This window comes from Meles meles, chromosome 10, assembly GCF_922984935.1.
Source record: "Meles meles chromosome 10, mMelMel3.1 paternal haplotype, whole genome shotgun sequence".
NCBI classification, from domain to species: domain Eukaryota; kingdom Metazoa; phylum Chordata; class Mammalia; order Carnivora; family Mustelidae; genus Meles; species Meles meles.
In genome coordinates this window covers 60,194,367-60,215,162 of record NC_060075.1, presented here as the reverse complement: position 1 = coordinate 60,215,162, position 20,796 = coordinate 60,194,367, and the positions used below count along the sequence as shown (strand labels likewise).

The following is a 20,796-nucleotide window of genomic DNA, read 5'->3' as shown; positions in this document are numbered from 1 at the left end:
GGCAATCACATGATAATAATAATTATTTTTAAAAAGTTAAATCTTCTCCCCACTTCAGGTCTTGATTTCACTTGCCCCTGAAGCTGCCACAGTTACAAATCTCTTGGTTCTACTTCCTGCATGATTTTGTTATTTCAAACAAGTGGTAGTATGCTGTCTATAATAATAAATGTAATTAAATGCACAGCTGTAAAAAACATCTTATAAATGTATTCACACCTAATAATATAATTTAAAATTTCAAAAGCCAAACCTCAATTGCAGAAAGAGTGTTCTTGCTTCCTGTGCAGCTCAACTGTGGTAATTATACATGATACAGTACTTTCAAAAATATGAGGTACAAGACAAGTGAAAGGTTGTAATGTGTTGCTTTTGAGCTTGGAAATGAAGCCACCTGGAGGTCCTGAGCTTAAAAGAAATGTCTCACCACTGGCTTTTCCCCACTGCCCCTTTACATACTGCGATGAAACTCTAGCTCATAGACCTTTCAGAAGGGCACAGGAAAAGGCGGAAGTTACTTAGGCACCATTGTTCTGTGTCCAAACTAACACCTGACCCAACACGTGTCTTGACCTGTAGCAGAGCTGCTATAAAAAATGTAATTCTCCTTTAACCCTTCCATGTAAATCATCAGAAAGCTTTCCTCTACTGATTTAAACAAATTTGGTCTTTGACCTCTACAGTCAGAATTGGCCTCAACAACTCTTTCAGATGGTTGTCCTATTGACTGTTTGATGTATGTCAACTGCCATAAAACGCAATGCTGTTTCACCACAGGTCTTCAAATAATGGCTCATATGTCCAAAGTCATAGTAACAGTCTCCTTATTCTAAGTAGAGCAGCAGCATGAAATACTGCGGATTAATGAAATAATGCACTTTGCTGTATCAAGCTTTGGTATCGAATGCAGCTGTGATTTGCGCTATTGTTCAACCAGCTGCAACACCTGTCAACATGCTTCCTACAGAACTTCAAAAAGCTTGCAACAAATGCGAAATGCTTAGAGAGGTTCTCATGTGTATAAGTAAAAGTTTTCCTGGGCCTGTGATTTTTGGTATTTAACAACCAGAACAATACCATAGTTAATAAAACAATCAGTTGCTTAACGATCTATCTGCAAACATTCAAATCTGATGATTTGAGATACCACATAAAACCCAAGAAATTATATTTGTTCACTTTTCTGGGGGAAAAAATGGCTAAACATATTGAACACTCTCTAAATAAAACCTAAACTCTAAAATTAAAGCAAGATTTTCAATCAAACGATATTTTCACAATATCTTTAAGCATTAAACTTTTTTTGACGAGTTCCCACTGATACATGTATGTGTATGTATAAATATGTACATTAAAATGTATCAATACTGACATATAAGTATTGTTATTATCTTATAATAAATTATACTATAATATAATAATTATAAATAACATACTAAATATGTAAAATTACATATAGTTATAAATATATAAAAATTCATAGGTATAAATTCATATCTTGAAAGAATTTCAACATCTTTTGGTAAGCAATGTTTAATAAACTGTAATACAGGAAGATATTGTATTGAATACAGTATTAGAATGTTTTGGTACTTAATAGTTCAAAAAATTGTTTTATTTAATTGAGACCAACTGGCCTCATTGCTTCTTATAAACTTTGCAATATATATTCAATAAAAAGGAATAAAAATGAACAGATGTTTCTCCTTAAAGAAGGCAGACAAAGATTTTTCTTACACAATAAATCAGCTGCTAGTGGATTTTCAGGACATTTCTTGAGGCTAACTACTTAGGTATAAAACTTAAAAAAAAAAAAAAGTTACCTCTGTGTGGATCCAAAATTGGTAAAGAAGATTGAACTGAAGATGAACAGCATATACTGAAGGTGGTATGAAGAGGGCCAGGGGAGAGTAGAATATCTGAAAAATCAAAAAATTAAAAATTTATACATATTAATTCTCAATATAAAATATACTTTTACTAATGGTTCAACATTATGAGTATAAACTTCATGAATATACCTTATTCTTTAGTAAATATACCTTACCCTGTATACTTTATGGGCATATTTGACTTTGCAATGTTAATTTTCCACATGGTGATAAAGTTACAGACATACTGGAACTAAGTCCACCAGACTTTTAGTTTGTATTTAATACTGTCTAATTAAAATAGCATATGTGGTATGTTATTTCCTTAATCTCGAAAAGGCTGGATGTGTTTCCTGGAAGTAAAGAGGTTTTTCTTATACACACAAATACTTACTTTAAGTTAAAAAAAAAAAAAAGAAGAAGAAGAAGAAAGAAAAGAAAAAAAAGAAAGAAAGGAGCATAAGCCTTTATACCATGACAGCTCCCCAAAACTGGATTATGACCTGGCATGCTTAGTAATAAAATTAAATTACAATTAAAAAAGTAACTTTGTATACAAATATAACATGTTTTAAAAACATGTTTTTATGTGGCTGATTGAGAGCACGATATGCCCTAAATTTTTCAAAGTTAGTAAGGAAGAAGCTATGATACGATGCCATAGTGGAAACAAATTTTAAAGGTCCGTATTTCCTAACAGACGGAAATGCCTCTGCCTTGGAAAAACAACTTGTGCTTAAACCACAGAACTGGTTAGAACCAACTAATAAACACAAACTGCTGTGTTTTCCTAATGACTTTGATCTCCAAGAGTGATTTCATGTTGTAAGAAAACATTTCATTAAATGCAATGTTAAACAAACAAATAAGAATAAAAGGACTCTTTCCTCCACTTCACACTTCGTATTTTATAGAGTTAATATTTCTAAAAAACTAGTTCTTTTAAAAACATTTCTTCTGAATATTAAATTTTGTTTCTAAATTATTGTTAAAGCTTTTGTTCTCAGGTCAATATCATTTCAACTATGTTTAGTTGTGATGATGTATTTGAAATTGGACATTTACATAAACCCTTCTAGTTTTTGTTTTGAACCTTAAGTCATGAAAAATCTCAACTGCCATCACAAGCAGGATCAGTTTTATTATTTATAAAGGTATTATTCAGCAATGGATTGGATTAGTGAGCAACCAAAGAACACTGAGCTCTTTTTCAAAGACATTCATTTGAAGTTTTAGTTCTACTACAGAATTTCTCCATGATGGTCACAGAGTTCTTAAACTTCTCTAGGCTTTAGTTTTCTCAAATGAGTGGTGAAGGACAAAACCATGTGAAACATAGCCATTCTTCTGGTTCCAAAAGATCTGTGATACTACTTTGAATTTTTTTTAAAGATTTATTTATTTAGTTTAGAGAAAGAGAGAGGGAGAGACCAAGCAGCGAGGGTGGGGAGGGGCAGAGGGTGAAAAGCAGACTCCACTGAGAGCAGAGCCTGATGCAAGGCTAGATCTCATCACCCTGAGATCGTGACCTGAGCCTGAATCAAGAGTCAGTTGTTTACCTGACTGAGCCACCCAAGCGCCCTATTTTGATTTTTTAAAAATATATTCCAATAGCTCTCTTACAACAGGTTGATAAAAAAAATACTTGAAACACACAAATACCTTATGATAAAAGCATTTTAAGTTAAGGAATATTCTGGAATTTTTGAGATGTGAATAAAAATGTAAAACAACTTATCTTGGATGCTTAATAAATAGTTTTATTTGGAAAGAAATCACATACCACATGAATATTTATATTTCATTATAATTCCCCAAAGTGTGGAGAAATAGTCCTTTCAGATAATAACTGCTGTTATGGGAAAACGGTTCTATGCTCAACTAAGTTGTGAAGTAATGACTTAAACAAGTGAAATTTCTTCTCAGAACTTCTCAGAGCCTTTACAATGCTAATATGACTCACAAGGGTGTTAGCCCATCGAATACTTCCTTAATGAATTTCCCATAGGATTAGTTTTTCTAAAAACAGGCTTGATAAACCAATGTCTCAAATCTTACAAATCAGTAAATATAATTAGCAGAAAACTGGAAAAATGAACTCAGCATGAATTTCAAAAAATGAAACTTCTAGTAAGAAATAAATACATTGGTCAGGGAATAAGTCTCATGAACTACGTGAAAGTTATATTGTTATGATTAATATAGTACCATAAAAAAAAAATCTAATGATACAACCAAGCTTCTAATTTCTAGAATGAAAAGCAGTTTAGCAAATGTTTGGGTCTGAAAATCCTCACTCATCTTCTCTACCTCACATCTTCACATTTCCAAATTCTCTGCAGTTTTTAAAACCAACTTAAGGGTCCATTCCATCATAAAGCCAGAAATGGTACTACTTTGGGAGAAGAAATTTCTCCTTCCTTAAAGTTTAAAACTCTCAGTATCTGGGTCAGGGACATTAAACTGCTTACTAAACATAACCATTTCTGCTATGCATTCAACTCATGTCATTCTGATTCCAAGGCTCTTTAGCTTTAAATTTGACTGTCTACCCTAGGTTATTTTGTTACCTTTCAAAAGAAATGATGCATAATGGGTTCACAAAGGAAAAAAATCACCCAGACCTGTATGTGTGAAGAGAGAATGAGGATAGGTCTAGAGGTGACCTTAGGCTAAAGGATAGAAGATGTGTGGGTTTTATTCTGCTCATCAAGTGAATGGAGCAGCCAGGGGTTGCATGAAGGTCCGGGACCATCAAGCAGGACATTCAGCAGAAGTGTCTCAGCCTTGCTGAAAGTGCTGGAGAGTGTGCCAAGAGATTGGTTTGGACTATGGGATTCATGCACAGGGCTGAGGGAGACTGAAGCCCCTCGACATCACTACAACAAAGTATGAGCTTGTGTGCATGGCAAAGTTTTCTGAAGAAACCATCTATAGCTTTCATTAGATGCTCTAGTGGATCTATGACTCATCACAGCCAAACAAAAGCAAAAACAAAAGATAATTTAGACTTCGGTCAAAACCAGGAGGGGGGCCTTTTTAATGCCATTCTAAGAAGACTAGATTTATCCTAGGCTGTGAGAGAGTGGTTAAACATTTTTTAAAAACTTATGAGAAATATAAAAATAGGTTTGAAATCTATTTCATTAGCCCAGTGAAAAACTGCCTACATTTAAGCACAGCAGCAGCCATGGGGATACAGGGGCAGGATATACACCAGGAATCTAAGGCTTTGGTAACTACTGAAACAGAGGATATGAGAGGGACAGAGGAGTATCAGAAGACACCCAGATTTGAAGGCTTGCATGCTGGGTGATACTGTTCATGAAGACAGCAGACAGGAGGAAGAAGAGGTTTATAAAGTTTAACTTAGGGAATGCTGTGTTGGAGTCCTTGAGGTAGATCTCAAGGAAACTGTTGAGTAAGCGAATATGCTGTGCAAATATCGACTGGACGGAAAAATGACACTGGATTTGTAGGTCTGGATGCGTGGAGCAGGGTGCTGAAATCCAGACCTCACTAAGTTAAAAATCACTCAAAAGAGTTGTTGAAATAGAAGTAGGAATTCTCTTTTTGTAAGAAAAAGGAAGGAGAGAGTTGAGGGTTTTCCTTCATTAGAATATGTGGATGGGGAGAAGATTTCTTATTTTTTTTTAATGTGAAAAAAAAGAATACATTTTTGGTGTATTCAGAAAGAGCCAGTTAAGAGGAAGAGGGACAGGGCGCCTGGGTGGCTCAGTCAGTTAAGGGTTTGCCTTCAGCTCAGGTCATGATCCCAGGGTCCCAGGATCAAGTCCCGCATCAGGCTCCCTACTTGGTAGAGAGTCTGCTTCTCCCTCTCCCTCTGCCTGCCTCTTTGCCTACTTGTACTCTCTCTCTGTCAAATAAATAAAATCTTTAAAAAAACAAGGAAAAGGGACAGATGTCAAGAGTAGCTGGTCACTGAGGGTTGCTGGGGGGTGGGTGGGGAAGGATAGGGTGGTTGGGTTATGGACATTGGGGAGGGTATGTGCTATCGTGAGTGCTGTGAAATGTGTAAGCCTGATGATTCACAGACCTGTACCCCTGGGGCAAATAATATAGCATATGTTGGGGGGGGGGAAGAGTAGCTAGTCACAGTCCAAGGAACTAAGGAGCAGTGTCACCAGTTTAAGAATATGACCTGCAGAAGAGGTGAACATTTTCTATAAAACTAGAGACAATGTGTGCACCTGTGACTTCACTAACCATAATGAATATATCTGAAAAGAAAGCAGAGAAAGGGAAAACCAGAAAAACTCATATTCTCTGAAGTTTTAAATACGTTCATTGGCTGAAAGCAAGGAGCATGAGTAGAGAAGAGCCCTTGAGCAGACTGCAGAATTCTGGAAGGTCTTCTCCCAGATAGGGAGGACGGCATGGTGAACAGCACTGACCCCTCGGCTCCATCTGGAAGCCATACATGGAGGGGCAACAAGCTGCCAGCTGCTGTTGCAGGGAGCCCACAGAGCTCACAAGCTGGCTGTGGGAAGGAAGTAGGTAGGTGACCGGATTCCAGCACAGCTTGAGGATTTCAGGGCAAATGCAACAGAAGGCAGCGGGCTTTTTTTCCAGAGTCAAAGAAATGATGCACTTCAGGTTGGAGAAAGTAGGAAATAAAGTTGTAAGGTATGACAAACTTCGAGGAAAAGCAGCGGTCGAGAGAGGAGAGCCATCCATAAGTAAGCTGCAAAGCAAACTGGTTCAAGTTAAGTGTCTAATGAATAAAATGGGAAAATAAAATGGAGCTTCAGGATTCATGTCTATCTTATTTTAATAAAATAGTTTAACTTTACTAGTATCTGTACTTCTATGATTCTCATTCATTTTTATAATGTTGCCTTAGAGAAAAGAATTTCCTTCATAGTTGAGGAACTAAAGATGAAATAATCAAGCACACCGTCCCACATCCCTAAAATCTACACAATCTATCATGACATAGAACCAGATCTTGTGATCGCAGGTAGAATGTACTTATCTCTATCCTTAAAACACATCTACTTAAAATGTATGTTTGGAATAAGTGCTTGTGTTTCTACTTAAGAAGTCCTTATTTTAACTAATCTAGGCCTGTCCTTCTGTTCCCATTTCTATGCTTTTATCCATTTTCCCCTTTGCTCATCCCACCTTCTTATACATCCTATATTCTAGCCTTACTCAAACTTTATGCATTGAATATGTTTCCCCAGAAGATATGTGAGACCTTATCCCCTAGTACCTCAGAACTTTTCAGTGAATTTGTTTGGAAACAGATTCTTCATGGAGGTAATCGAGGTAAAATGAAGTAATTAGGGTGGGCTCTAATTCAAAATGACAGGTTTCCTTATAAACGGGGGAAATTTGGACACAGAGGCAGACAGGCACACAGGAAGAATAGCACATGAAGATAACGGCAGAGATTGGTGTCACGTATCTACAAGCCAAGAACACCAAAAATCACCAGCAAACCACCAGACGTTAGAAGAGAGGCATGGAACAGATACTTCCGCACAGGCTTCAGGAGGAACCAACCCTGCCAATACCCTCATATCCAATTTCTCTCCTCCAGAACTATGAGGCAATATGTTTCTAAGACCCAGTCTTTGGCACTTTGTTATGGCAGCTCTGGGAAACTAATACACATGCCATATACTTTATTTGCAATTCCCTAAGTTTATTATACTTTTTTCCCCCAGAATTTTACATTTTCAAAGACATGCTCCTTCTACATAATATTCCATTTACAACCCCATTCTTGGCAAAATTTTATTCTTCTTACAGATTGCGCTTAGGCATTTCTTCTGTGATGCTCCCCTTTACCCACCATGGTTCCCAAAGCAGATGCTTCTCTCCAAAACCTTAACAACTTGTTGTAATGGCTATTGACTTACTGGAATCCCACCAGGGAAAGGAAGCACCTTAAGAACAAACCTCGTGTCCTATTTCTCTTCATATCCCCTACCTGTGCCATCATGACCAGCTCTGCCAGTCAAGACTGTATATGGAAAACAAAGAAATGAATGGATGCATGTCTCAAAATAAGAATAAGTATATGTAAAGAGAGTGGAATATTTCAGCCAGTTTTCTTTTTTAAGTAGCAAGAAGATAATGCTGTCTTATGTAGAGCTCTTTGAGTCTTTTTATTTGTCCTTCAGCATAAAAACTACAAATGACTATCAAATTTCTGTAAAATGAAACACCAAATATCAGAGCATAATTTTATTTTTGTCAAATTTTAAATTGATTTTGGTACACTACAGAATAATTCCATTTTCCTGATGCATGCTAGAATCAAAACTCAAACTAGTGAAGATACAAACAAGCGAAGGATTTCATTTATTTAATGTGTGGACATGAACTTTGTCTTATATGCTGTCTTTGAATGGTGGTTGATGGTGGCGAGAGATGCCATGGAGTTCTGAGGCAAAGTCCTGAGAGATGTTTTGTTTCTTTTCTGCCTGGGGAGCTCAGGGCATGCTTTCCATCTGTGACATAAGAGTTATGAGAATTTTATCCCCAATGTATTTGACTGCAGTACATCAAGGTTGTTAGTTTCTGTGTCTTTATTTGTTCACATTTGTCTTTATGTAATTCCAACTCCCACGTATTGAAAGACAGTCTTTGCTTATGTAGTTTGGCAGAAAGTACAATGTAATAAAAGATTTGAGATTTCACTAAAGGTTCCTCTGAAGTCTTATATGCAATATAAAAACAATATTATACATATGAGTCATACTTGATATAGTCCAAAGAATTTCCACACTCGTCATTAAAGGTAGTTTTCAAAATAACAATAGAAGAAGGCAGAGCAAATATTAATTATCCCATTTCATGTACAAAATCACTGAGATACAAACATTAATCAATTGATTCAGAGTGGCAAAGCTACTTAATAACTGAGCTATCTGGGATTCAGACTTCCCTATTTCTGGTAAATTGTTCCCTCATGTTTCTTAAATGTAATCAGTATGTATTTTTAAATTACTATGCTCTAACTTGTGGTCTTCCCTAACTTGTGGTAAGAAAAGTTTTCATAAATTGGTATTATAACTGTATTTCTTTCCTCTGATGGTGGATAAAATGTACCTCTTAGACTACTAATACACTATAAACACATTTTATAAATTCCTATAACATTGATTATAACACTAACCTAAAAAGCAAAACAATTTTAAAGATTGAGATACACTACAGGAGTAAAAATAAATTAGCCAACCTAGTTATTTAAGCTAAGTGCATGTATCATTAATTTATTATGCTTTTAAGAGAAATACTCAGCTTACTAAATGTAGAGATTACTCTTTCCTATTCTATAGCTTCATATAGGAAACAAATATGCCAAAATAGATTTTATTCAAAAAGGTAAATAAGTTACTCACGTATGGTATAATTTTTGGAGATATTTTAAATAAAAAAATACTCACATGAATGACAGATTTAAATTATTTCACATACTGGACTTAGCCTACTTAACATAGAAGAGTGTTTGACACCCATAATGTCAAATATATGACATCCATAACACTTCAAAATTTCTTTCAGTTTATGTACTATACCTTTATTAAGCACTGACTGCACCAGGCACTTTGGAGATACTAGTGAAAAATACCTTTTAAAGTTTACAGGCTGGCATGAAAGCAATAATGCAAATAATAAATACTATAATAGAGATATGCAAGGTTTTTATGGGACCAAAAAAAAAAAAAAGCAACCTAGGCAAAGTTGGAAAGCATCTGTAGAGATGAATAAATTGAGTCTTGAAGGATTTAACACTCAAGGGAGCAATAATTTTCCTGGCAGAGGTAATTGGATATGCAATGGCATAACAAGACAATAGATTTGTCTTAAATAGATTTCTTAATCTATTTAAATAAAAATAGAAATCTTAAATAGATTTAAGGAACTGAAAATTGTTACTTGAGGATGAGGAGACAGTGGGAGACTGTGGGAGATGAGACTGGGGACACAAGTGGGACCAGGTTTTGACCACCTCTGAATATGGTAGGGAGTCTATGAAATTCCTTTCTCAAAGCTATAGAGCAATTCAGCTTGTTCAGAGCCAGCACTGTGGAAAGGGAACAGTGGGTGATAGGTTGAGGAATTAAGAATGGAGAAAAAAGAGTTACTTCAGAACAATTTAAAATAGTACTGCCTGAGGGCATCCGAATGGCTCAGTTGGTTGAATGTCTGACTCTTGGTTTTGGCTCAGGTCATGATCTCGGGGTTATGGGACTAGGCCCACACATGGCTCAGTGCTGGGTGCACTCAGAGTCGGCTTGCGATTCTCCATCTCCTCTCCCTCTGCCCCTCTCCCGGCTTGTGTTCTCTAAATAAATAAATAAATAAAATCATAGTACTGGCTGAATCACTGTTCTCTAGGATGCTTTAGGCGTCTCTGAAATCAATGACTACAGCTGCTAGTTCTAAGGGGCTTTGTTTGGTTGGTTTTGGTTTTTTAGAGCTGTTATACCATCCACCATGGCTCTGGGAAAATATAGGTATGTACACATAGTTATATTTTTTAATAAATATTTTTGTAATGGTTTTATATTTGTAAAAGTTTCAAAGACAACCACTCTGGAAAACAGCTTGGCTGTTCCTCAAAAAGTTGAAAATGACCCAGCAATTGCTCTATTGGGTATTTACCCTAAAGATACAACTGTATTGATCCAAAGAGGCATGTGCACCCGAATGTTTATAGCAGCAATGTCCACAATAGCCAAACTATGGAAAGAACCTAGAAGTCCATCAACAGATGAATGGATAAAGAAGATGTGGTGTATATATATACATATAATGGAATACTATGCAGCCATCAAAAGAAATGAAACCTTGCCATTTGCAACGATGTAGATGGAACTAGAGGGTATTATGCTGAGCAAAATAAGTCAAACACAGAAAAACAATTATCATATGATCTCTCTGATATGAGGAATTTGAGAGGCAGGGCAGGGGGTTATGGGGTTACGGAAGGAAAAAATGAAGAAAGATGGGATCGGGAGGGAGACAAACCATAAGAGACTCTTAACTCACAAAACAAACAGAGGGTTGCTGGGTTATGGACACTGGGGAAGGTATGTACTATGGTGAGTGCTGGGAAATGTATAAGCCTAACAATTCACAGACCTGTACCCCTGGAGCAAATAATACATTGTATGTTAGTAAAAATAATTTTTAAAAAGAGTTGCAAAGATAGTACAGAGTAGCTACATACTCTCTACGCAGTCTCTCTTATTAACATCTTATTATACTGAATTGCCATAACTAAGAAACAAATTGGTACATTACTATTAACTAAACTCCACTAAACTTCACACTTTATTTAGATTTCACTAGCTTCCCCCCCCCCCCCAATGTTCTTTTTCTGGTTTTGGATCCCACCCAGAATGCATTATTACAGAGTCTTTACATCTCAGAGCCTTTTCTGATCTGTGACAGTTTCTCAGATGTCCCTTGTATTGTTTCATTTTATACTTTTGAGGAGTACTAGGTTAGGTATTTTGTAGAATTGTTAATTTTATCTGAGATTATGGTTGCCAAGTTTCTCCATTCTGAAGTTATCTCCCATGCCCACCTCACCCTTTGTCTATTTTCCCTTTTGGTGTGTGTGTTTTGTTTGTTTGTTTTTATCAGAATATAGTTGACACACAGTGTTAAATTAGTTTCAAGTATACAACTTACTGATTTGACAAGTTTATACATTATGTTATGCTCATCACAGTGTGGTTACCATCTGTCCCATTACATCGCTATTATCTCTTATACATTCTCTATTCCTTGTACAGGAGTTATTCAGTATAGTCTACAATCAAAGGGCTGGGTAAGGGGGGGCATTAAGCATCATTTTCTGGGGGCATGGAAATATCTACATATGTTATCTGGAATTTTTATGAAATTCTTCAAAGAAATTTATCTCCTATATATTTGTCCCCATTTATTTAGTTATTCAATCATTTATCTATATCAGTATGGACTTATTTCAAAGATATTTATTTTATACTTTGGATTATAACTCCACACTGTGCTACATACTCTGTTGTTCAAATTGTTCCAGATTTTGGCCATTAAAGAGTTCCTTCAAGTTAGATCTTGTAACCCTTTGACATACCCCATTCTATTATTTTCTAGCACTTCTCTAGCTTTGTTTTGAATATAAACTAGAACATTCAGGTCTGAAATAAAGCTGGAAGAAAATGAAACGTTAACCTTGACACTGTTATATATAACAGGAGATATAGATATCTCCATGGATCTAGACTCACTTTATTATTTGGAGAGACTATGATGTTTAAGACTGAAGTAACATGCAAAACCATCTATTTCAGTATATAGTTAATAAAGCTCACTTAAAATGGTACTCCATCCATTGCAGTTCTTTTAGGATGAGTAATGTTAAACCTAAGGTTAAAACTGGCTTTAAAAAAAGTGCACAAAAGTATGGTTAGAGATTCTTAAAAGCTGAATTCTCATCTTACCTACTTCAAATGACAGGTCTGCCACCCTAATTTTCATAGTAATATCAAAGAAAAACACTTTGAGATTAATTATGCTTTTCATTTTACAAATTAATTTTCTCTTCAAAGACATGTACTATTTGTTCTAGGATATACTGTTACCTAACTAACTACCAAGTTATGTACCTTACCTATCAGCACTAATGAAAAGAATCTTAAAAACGACTCAAAGAAGGAAAAAAAAAAGACTCAAAGAAAATGAAAAAAAACCTGATGATGTTCTTTGACTTTAATGTACAGAAAGACCTAGACCTATCACAGATTGTTAACCATCACAGACACTTAAACCACCTATGCCATCTTCTAACAGACCTACAAATGCTAGACAAAAAAAAAAAAAAACAGGCTGATTCACAATCTCTACCTTTTATTCCCCACACTGCAAATCCTCCACTCCTTCCCCTACTCTAAATTAGCAGCTTCTCATGCATTCCCAATGCTCATTTCTTTACTCAGTATATTTTGTGTCGTTGGCAAGATGATATGAGGTTGTAAAAGGGATTTATACTGGCAATAAATAGGTGTGAACCTATTTATTTAGATTAGGTTTTCACTAATCTGTAACTTTGAGTCCATTGACTTAATAGAGGGAACAGCACAAATGAAACCAGGATAAAGATTACCATAAACTTGAAGTTAGATATCTGGACTCAAATTCCAACTAGCAATGTTTAATACTGTATGATGTAGCAGGCTCCTCTGAGATTCATTTTGTAGCTTTTAAAATGGGTGATTTAAATACATTGTCTCCCAGATTTCTTCTGACGGTTCTAAAAAGTCTGTGATGCTCTGACAAAAATTTTTGTTTGGTAATTCCTCAGACAACCAATTCACTCACTGCATGTGATTTTCCTGGAGCAACTTCAAATATAGCTCTATCTCTTCTTGGAGGCGTTCCTCCCCAAAATGTAAGTACTGGAGACTTGAGTTATCTTTATGCTAAGTTATCTTTATAACTCAGGAGAGAATAAAGATTTTTGAGATTATTATTTTAAACAGTCACATATTCAAACCTGTTTTTTTTTTTTAAAGATTTTATTTTATTTACTTGACAGAAAGAGGTCACAAGTAGGCAGAGAGGCAGGCAGAGAGAGAGAGAGAGGGAAGCAGGCCCCCTGCTGAGCAGAGAGCCCGATGCGGGACTCGATCCCAGAACCCTGAGATCATGACCTGAGCCGAAGGCAGCGGCTTAACCCACTGAGCCACCCAGGCGCCCCTCAAACCTGTTTTGTACAGGATAATATGTTTATATTAATGAAGCTATTTCTTAAGATGGGAGGATAGTCAGTATACCTCCATTCATTAGGGGCCTCTTCCCTTTATTCACTAGAGCTCTAGATCAGTCTTGAGCTAGGCACCTGTGAAAGATGTAGTATTTTCTTCACGTTGAATTATCCAGAGTTCTAGCACAAGCTGTAAGGAGATGGAATATACATAACATAATATAAATTCTTTCATTTCCACCTATGTTTCTTAGAGTATGTTATGGATTGAATTGTGTCCCCCCCCCCCGCAAAATTCATGTGTTGAAACCTATCCCCTAATACCTCAGAATGTGACCTTATTTGGAGATAGAGTCCTTATAGATGTAATTAATTAAGATGTACTCATAATGGAGTAGGGTGGGCTTAATTCAAAATGACCAATGTCCTTACATATAAAAAAGGGAAATCTGGATATAGACACAGGGAGATGACCATGTGAAGACTGGCATTATGCTCCTAAAGGCCAAGGAACTATCGCAAACTAAAAATTTCAGAGACACAGGACTAGAACAGTTCCTTCCCTAGAGTCTTCGGCGGGGACCACGGCTCCGATGACACCTTGATTTCAGATTTCTGGCCTCCAGAACTACAAGACAACACAACTCTGCTGTTCTGGGCTACTCAGTTTGTAATACTTTGTCATGGTAGCCCTATGAAATTAACACAAGCCTCAACACGTGGTATGGGGGTGGAGGGGTGGATTTCGTTTTTTATCTCTTTCAGAAAATATATTTGTACCATCACTGGCTTATAGATTTGTTTTTGCCTATGCTGCTGTTTGGGTTCCAACACCTGCCAGTACACGTATTTTTATAGGTTATGAGGCACATGGTTTCAAATATGGGGCTTTGTCACTTTCTAGCTGTGTAATTAACCTCATTGACCTTCAGTTCCCTGATAATAGTAACACTTGATCTAACATAGTAATGTAAGTAAAAAACAATATAGAGACAAATAAAAGAGTTTTTAGTGTGGAAGATAAGATCTGGGATCCTGCAGCCAGGTTGAATGAGTTCAAATTCAACTCCTCCCTTTTAGGAGTTCTGTGACTGAACTACAAACTCAATTTCATGAGAGTTATAATAGTACCTGTGTCTTAAAGTTGCCATGAAGATCAAATAAGTTAATGCATAAAAGTGATCTTAGAAGACTGTCTGGCACACAGAAAGTATTCAATAAATGATATCTAGAAGTACCTTGTAAACTATAAGCAACCATACAAATGTTAGATGATTATCATTTTTTTTGAGGGACTTTTTTGGTATTTATTTTTCTTATATATTTTTTATTATGTTCAGTTAGCCACTATATAGTACATCATTAGTTTTTGATGTAGTGTTCAATGACTCATTAGTTACATATAACAGCCAGTGCTCATTGCAGCATGTGTCCTCCTTAATACCCATCACCCTGTTACCCCCTTCCCTTATCCCCTCCCCTCTGAAACTCTCAGTTTGTTTCCCAAGGTCCCTAGTCTCTTGTGGTTCATCTTCCTCTCTAATTTCCCCCCCCTTTAGATTTCCCTCCCTTCCCCTATGGTCCTCCATAGATAATTATAAGTTATGGTTAGTAGCACTTACATATTGGTAACTCTGGCTTTCTTTTTCTTTTAAAGTAATCTCTAAACCCAATGTGTGCTAGAACTCATGACCCCAAAATCAAGAGTTAGATGCTCTGTGGACTGAGCCAGCCAGGTGCCCCGATAACTCTGATCTTCTAGCTCAATATGCCTTTTAGCAGCAGTAGTTTGGATAGGTATGGAGATCCAAAGAATGACAACCACAAATGAGGGCTATTACCAAGTGGGTCAGGTTTGCCCAGTGAATCAGAAGAAACTTCAAACTAGAGGCTATTTCTGGTTTTCATTAGTCTGCTCATTTCCTTGTGTAAAAATATTTTAGAGCAAAAATTTTTATTGAGCATCATATTAACTGCTCTAATATGTAAATGAAAAGCAAAGAATTTAAGTAGATTTCACTTGGGCATACAGAAATGGGTATCAAATTTTTAAAAACCGCTTTTTAAAGTTTCAAATGAAAACTTTGTTTGCATATATTTGAACTGAGATACATTATCTACATATCACTCATTAGTTATGGTAAATTAAAAAAATAACAAATTTCTCACTTTGCTTTATACCTCAAGGTGAAGCTGTTTTTGTTGTTACACTTTGTTTTATCAAATAAAAGACTACCATTACAAAACATCACTTGCTTCATATGTGTCTTGCCTTATAGAAGGAGAAAAAAGTCTTTAGTAAAACACTTTCTTAACTTGGAGGAAACAGGAACAATTGGGACTTTACAAAATGTATTATATTATTATCCAATTTTATACAACTTACCCAAGAAGTATATATTTGCAAAACAGATTGTCTCAGTGCTGTGGATAAGTTATAGTCTTCAGAACTGTGGTGGGTTTGGTGTCCAGCCCACATGATATTAACCTCTGCAAAACAAATAATTTGAAATGAGCCATGAGAATAAGAACAAAGTAACTTCCATTTTCACTTGTGTATGCTGCTCTTGTTAAGTGAGGAAGAAAAATCTGGAACCTCTCTGAGAAACCTAGCCAATATAATTATAATTAAAATAAGCTGCTTCAAATGACTTTTGGAATCAGAGGGCATAAATTACAAACAAATAAGAAAACTGAAACATAGCGAATAAGTATGTATAGTGTGTATGATATAATTAAATGCCTCCAGGAAGCTAAAATGACTTCCAAAATCTGTTAATTACTAATGTATTATAATATGAAAAATCATAAAAGCTAACTGTCAATATTGTAACAATACAGTCAATGGATAGTGATGATTTTTCAGTATGTGATAATATATTTATAATTAAGGAAGAATAATGTGATGGGAGAAATTGGTACATAAATTTTGGAATGAAATATTACACAAAAATTCCTTCTTGATGGCTTTTTAAGAAGTCTCAAAATCTGTGTATTGGAATAAAAAGCAAAGCAGAGTAATATTTGGTTCTAAGACTTAACATTTCATTTTTTTGGACATTTTCATATAACATTTCATTTTTATTTACAGAAATATATTAGTTAATACATACAGCTCTTCCTGTACCTTACCAAACACTACCATTTCTAAAATTCTACCACATAACTGCTGTTCATCTTTAAAATAAAGAAGGAAATAGAAGTAATTTTCATCAAGTATTATGCAGATTTCCCACATACTGACTTACAATTCATTTACATCCCCCAAAATAGTTGTTTTTTCTACAATATGCCACTATACTGACCTCCTAAGTATAGAACAAGCCCACATTTTTCATTTTGTGAATATTTTTTTCTTATCAGAATTACAGATACCACACTATAGTCTATTCAGTTGAAAGACAGTATGTTCTTAGCTAAACTATTATTGTGTTCTTTGCTGCAAATAAAGGAGATAGAATTAACTCTGTGGCATGATCACTGTATCCATGCCAGTATAGATTAGAAATTAAATCTTTTAGTTTGGCATGCATGGGGACTGAACAGTGACTCTAAGAGTGGAAATACTGCATGGGTTAGTCCTCCTTTTTTTTTTTTTTTTTTTTTTTTAACGAGAGAGCGTGGACACAGATGCACATGAGCTGGGGGAGGGAGAAAGGAAGAAGGGCAGAGCAAAAGGGAGAGAAAGACTCTTAAGCGGACTCCACATCCAGCATGGAGCCTAGCTCTGGGCTTGATCTAAGGACTCTGAGATCATGACCTGAACCAAAATCAAGAGTCAGGTGCTTAACAAACTAAGCCACACAGGTGCCCTGGTTATTGGTCTTTGCAACTGCCATATACTAGTAGTTAAAACACCCAGCACATGGTAGAATAATTTGTTAGAGAATTTTATGAAAATCAGGGAAATATAAATATGTAAATTTATATAGATATAAACAAACAGACAAACAAACTCCCTCCCCCACCAATTTGGACGACTTCTCTGCCATTCACTAAGGAAATGAATTCTCTCTGGACAAACTATGGAGGGAGTTACCAAACAACATCTGCAAAAGAATTTTTGGTAAATAGATGCTAGCTCAGATATAAGGACTAAATACTGTGAAAATGGAAAGATTATGAACAGAATTATGAATAGAAGGCCCCATCAGAGTTATATATTTTCAAGGGTGGGCAAGTATTTTCATAAGCCATAAGTTTATACGTAACTTAGATCCTGACTGGTTGACATTTTAATCATTCCTAGTAATGACCCTATATTTTTAACGGAGCAATTAAAGAAATTGCTCTTACACAAATGAAAACTACTTGACCATAATGACCTCTAACTTCCCAGGTATAATCCTTGAAATAACCTAGAACCTTAATCTCTGGTTTACTGGATAGTTTATACAGCTACAAATAAAAGAGATAAACCAAGAATCCTATGGCACTTTTGTGTGGAGTTTATTAACAGGTAATAAATTTGGTGAATCTCATTAAGTCTTTTAAAACTCCTTACAAAGTTTGGAAATAATCCAAACACCACTTTCTCTTTAGAACATACCCTTTATTAAACATTTCAGGGCCTATTACTTATAAACTTTATTACAAAAAAATTCATTGCCCCTTTTGTTGGACTTCTTGGGATTTGCTTTAAAAATTTATCATAAGGCATCCATGTTATGAGTTCAGAAGGGGATAAGCTAATCAGATGAAGTCTAATTAGAGAGTAATAACATATATTTAAATTACTTTCTATAACTTCCACAGAAGCTAAATGGTGGAACAAAGAATCCACAAAGGTGGAGGTTAAAGACCTATCTCTTCAGTTGTTTTAAAAGCATTTACTTCCTATCACAAACTGTGTGTAACACAAGCCTTCATTCAATGAAGTACAGCTGTATAAACAGGGAACAGTAACTGGATCCTACTGCCTTACCTCTGCCACTTTTCAGAACTAGGAAAAACAAGAAAAAATACAAGATTTTCCCCCCAGAGTTTATGCACCTTACTTGAAGTAAATCATTTTCAAATTGAGCATAAAAATGCATTTTTTTTCTTTTTTTTTCCCATTTTATTTATTTTTTCAGCTAAAAATGCATTTTATAGAAAACTGTTTCAATAGTTCTTTAGTTAACAAAATGAAAAATTAATACTGTCTTTACAAATATGTTCATTTTCTCTGATATTTGAATTATCTGTTCTAAGGGATAAAAACAAATATTAAAGAGGAAAAAAATGGTATTTTAAGAATAAACATCTTTCTATCAAAGAACTAATATAATTACAAGTTGTAGTACATAAAAATTTTATTTTCCTACCAGCGAATTATTGATTATACAAGCATATGGTATGTTATTATGTCTTCTCAATGATACAGTTAGGAACAGTTATGCCACTTCCCAGTGTTAAAGTAAAGATTTATATAACATATATAATGTATTTTATTGACCAATTGACCATTGACCAATTTGGTCAGAATTTAATATGTGTGTTTGTGTGCTCCTTATCTCTCGAAACACTTGGCATATTAATTTTACCTTTAATTCATTTATCTCATGAGATTCTAAAAGCTATGTATTTGTATCAAATTGAAGTTTTAAATTTCACTGAAATATGGCTAATGATTATGATTATCTTCCATGTGGTTACTTGCTATCTGCATATTTTCTTTGAACTATCTATACAAAATTTGTGCTCACATTTTAGTTGAGTTGTTTTCTTACTATTGAGCTTTCAGAAATCTTGTATATTCTTCACACAAGTCCTTTATTAGATATATGATTTGCAAACATTTTCTCTTACGCCATGGTTTGACTTTTCATTTTTCTTTTTTTTAAAGATTTTATTTATTTATTTGACAGAGAGAGAAATCACAACAAGGCAGAGAGGCAGGCAGAGAGAGAGAGAGAGGGAAGCAGGCTCCCTGCTGAGCAGAGAGCCCGATGCGGGACTCGATCCCAGGACCCTGAGATCATGATCCGAGCCGAAGGCAGCGGCCCAACCCACTGAGCCACCCAGTCTTATGAGGAGCAAAAGTTTTGATTTGGATGAAACCCAATATAAATATTTGAGAGTTTTATAAAAGACATTTTCAGCCTATATAACAAAGAACAGAGTTTATTTTGGAGAAAATTTTCAGAATGATGAGAAATTTGTGTCTAGAAGCTAACAGAGTCTATGTGTGTTAAACATTTAAAATGTATCTCAATAAGTCTCTTGTCTAAGTAAGTGCTTTATCATCTATGGATGGAGAGAATAACCCTGTAGATTAATCTGAGACATAAGAAATTTTCATAGGTACAGGATAACTATTTAATATTCATTGGTGGACAGGCCAGAAAGCCTTGGGGGCAGCGTTGGGAGATGATGTTGTCTTCACTTATAATTTGGAAAGTCCTCAAGTTATGAAGGCAGAAATGTAACAGGCATATTTGTAAAATGTAAGTGATCCAGAAAGGGGTGATAGTGACACTTTATGCAACAGTTAGCAAATTTTGGAATAGCACTATGGAACATGAGAACTGTAAACATTCTCATGGAATTGCTTGGTTTAAATTTTTAATTTTATAAATTAGAAAAATGAAATAGAAAGGGTGAAGGGAAAAACTGTTTCAGTAAAGAAGAGAAAGGAATTATTTCTTCCTCTCTTTCAGCAACAATTTACTTAATATATTCACACCCTTCTTGGATTTTTCTTTTTTCCCATCAGTAATGATAGTAAATGGGTCCAAGTATTTTCTGAGTCTCAGATGATACTTCCCAATAAGTAAACGACATTACAGGAATTCAAAATGCACTATTAAATGACAATATTGGATAGGGACAAGTGTCTATCCCCTTTAACAAGAAATCTAACACTATAAAACACTGAACTTTTCCACTTTTAAAATGAAAAAAAAATCTTTAAAAGTTTTCTGATCTCTTCCAAATATGATTGATAAATGATTTCAAGAAATTTACTGAGCTAAGAAAATATAAAGTTAGGAACAGACTTAAGCTATTAAAGTCTAATGAAAATATAACAGTTACTGAATAACAATGAAAATGCCCTCACTTACTTTTCCTTTCTCCACTCACTGAATGAATTACCAATATCATCAATTTTATTAATACAACTTCATACTCTTCCTATAACAGCATATGAAATTGTGATGATAAAACTGATGACAATACCAATTCATTCAATGAGACTGGTATTCTTTG

The 20,796-nt window shown here is 35.2% G+C and overlaps 1 protein-coding gene across 3 annotated transcripts in view; it reads right to left on the bottom strand.

Annotated features, from left to right (window-relative positions):
• Nucleotides 1-20,796, bottom strand: part of AGMO (alkylglycerol monooxygenase) — a 371,384-nt gene that overhangs the window by 225,644 nt on the left and 124,944 nt on the right. For all 3 annotated transcript variants that reach the window (XM_046020060.1, XM_046020059.1, XM_046020061.1), the window contains exons 4-5: nt 15,992-16,095; nt 1,824-1,919 (exon numbers count right to left, since the gene is read on the bottom strand). In XM_046020060.1, the coding sequence (XP_045876016.1) occupies nt 1,824-1,919; nt 15,992-16,095 (200 nt within the window). The remainder of the gene's footprint in view (nt 1-1,823; nt 1,920-15,991; nt 16,096-20,796) is intronic.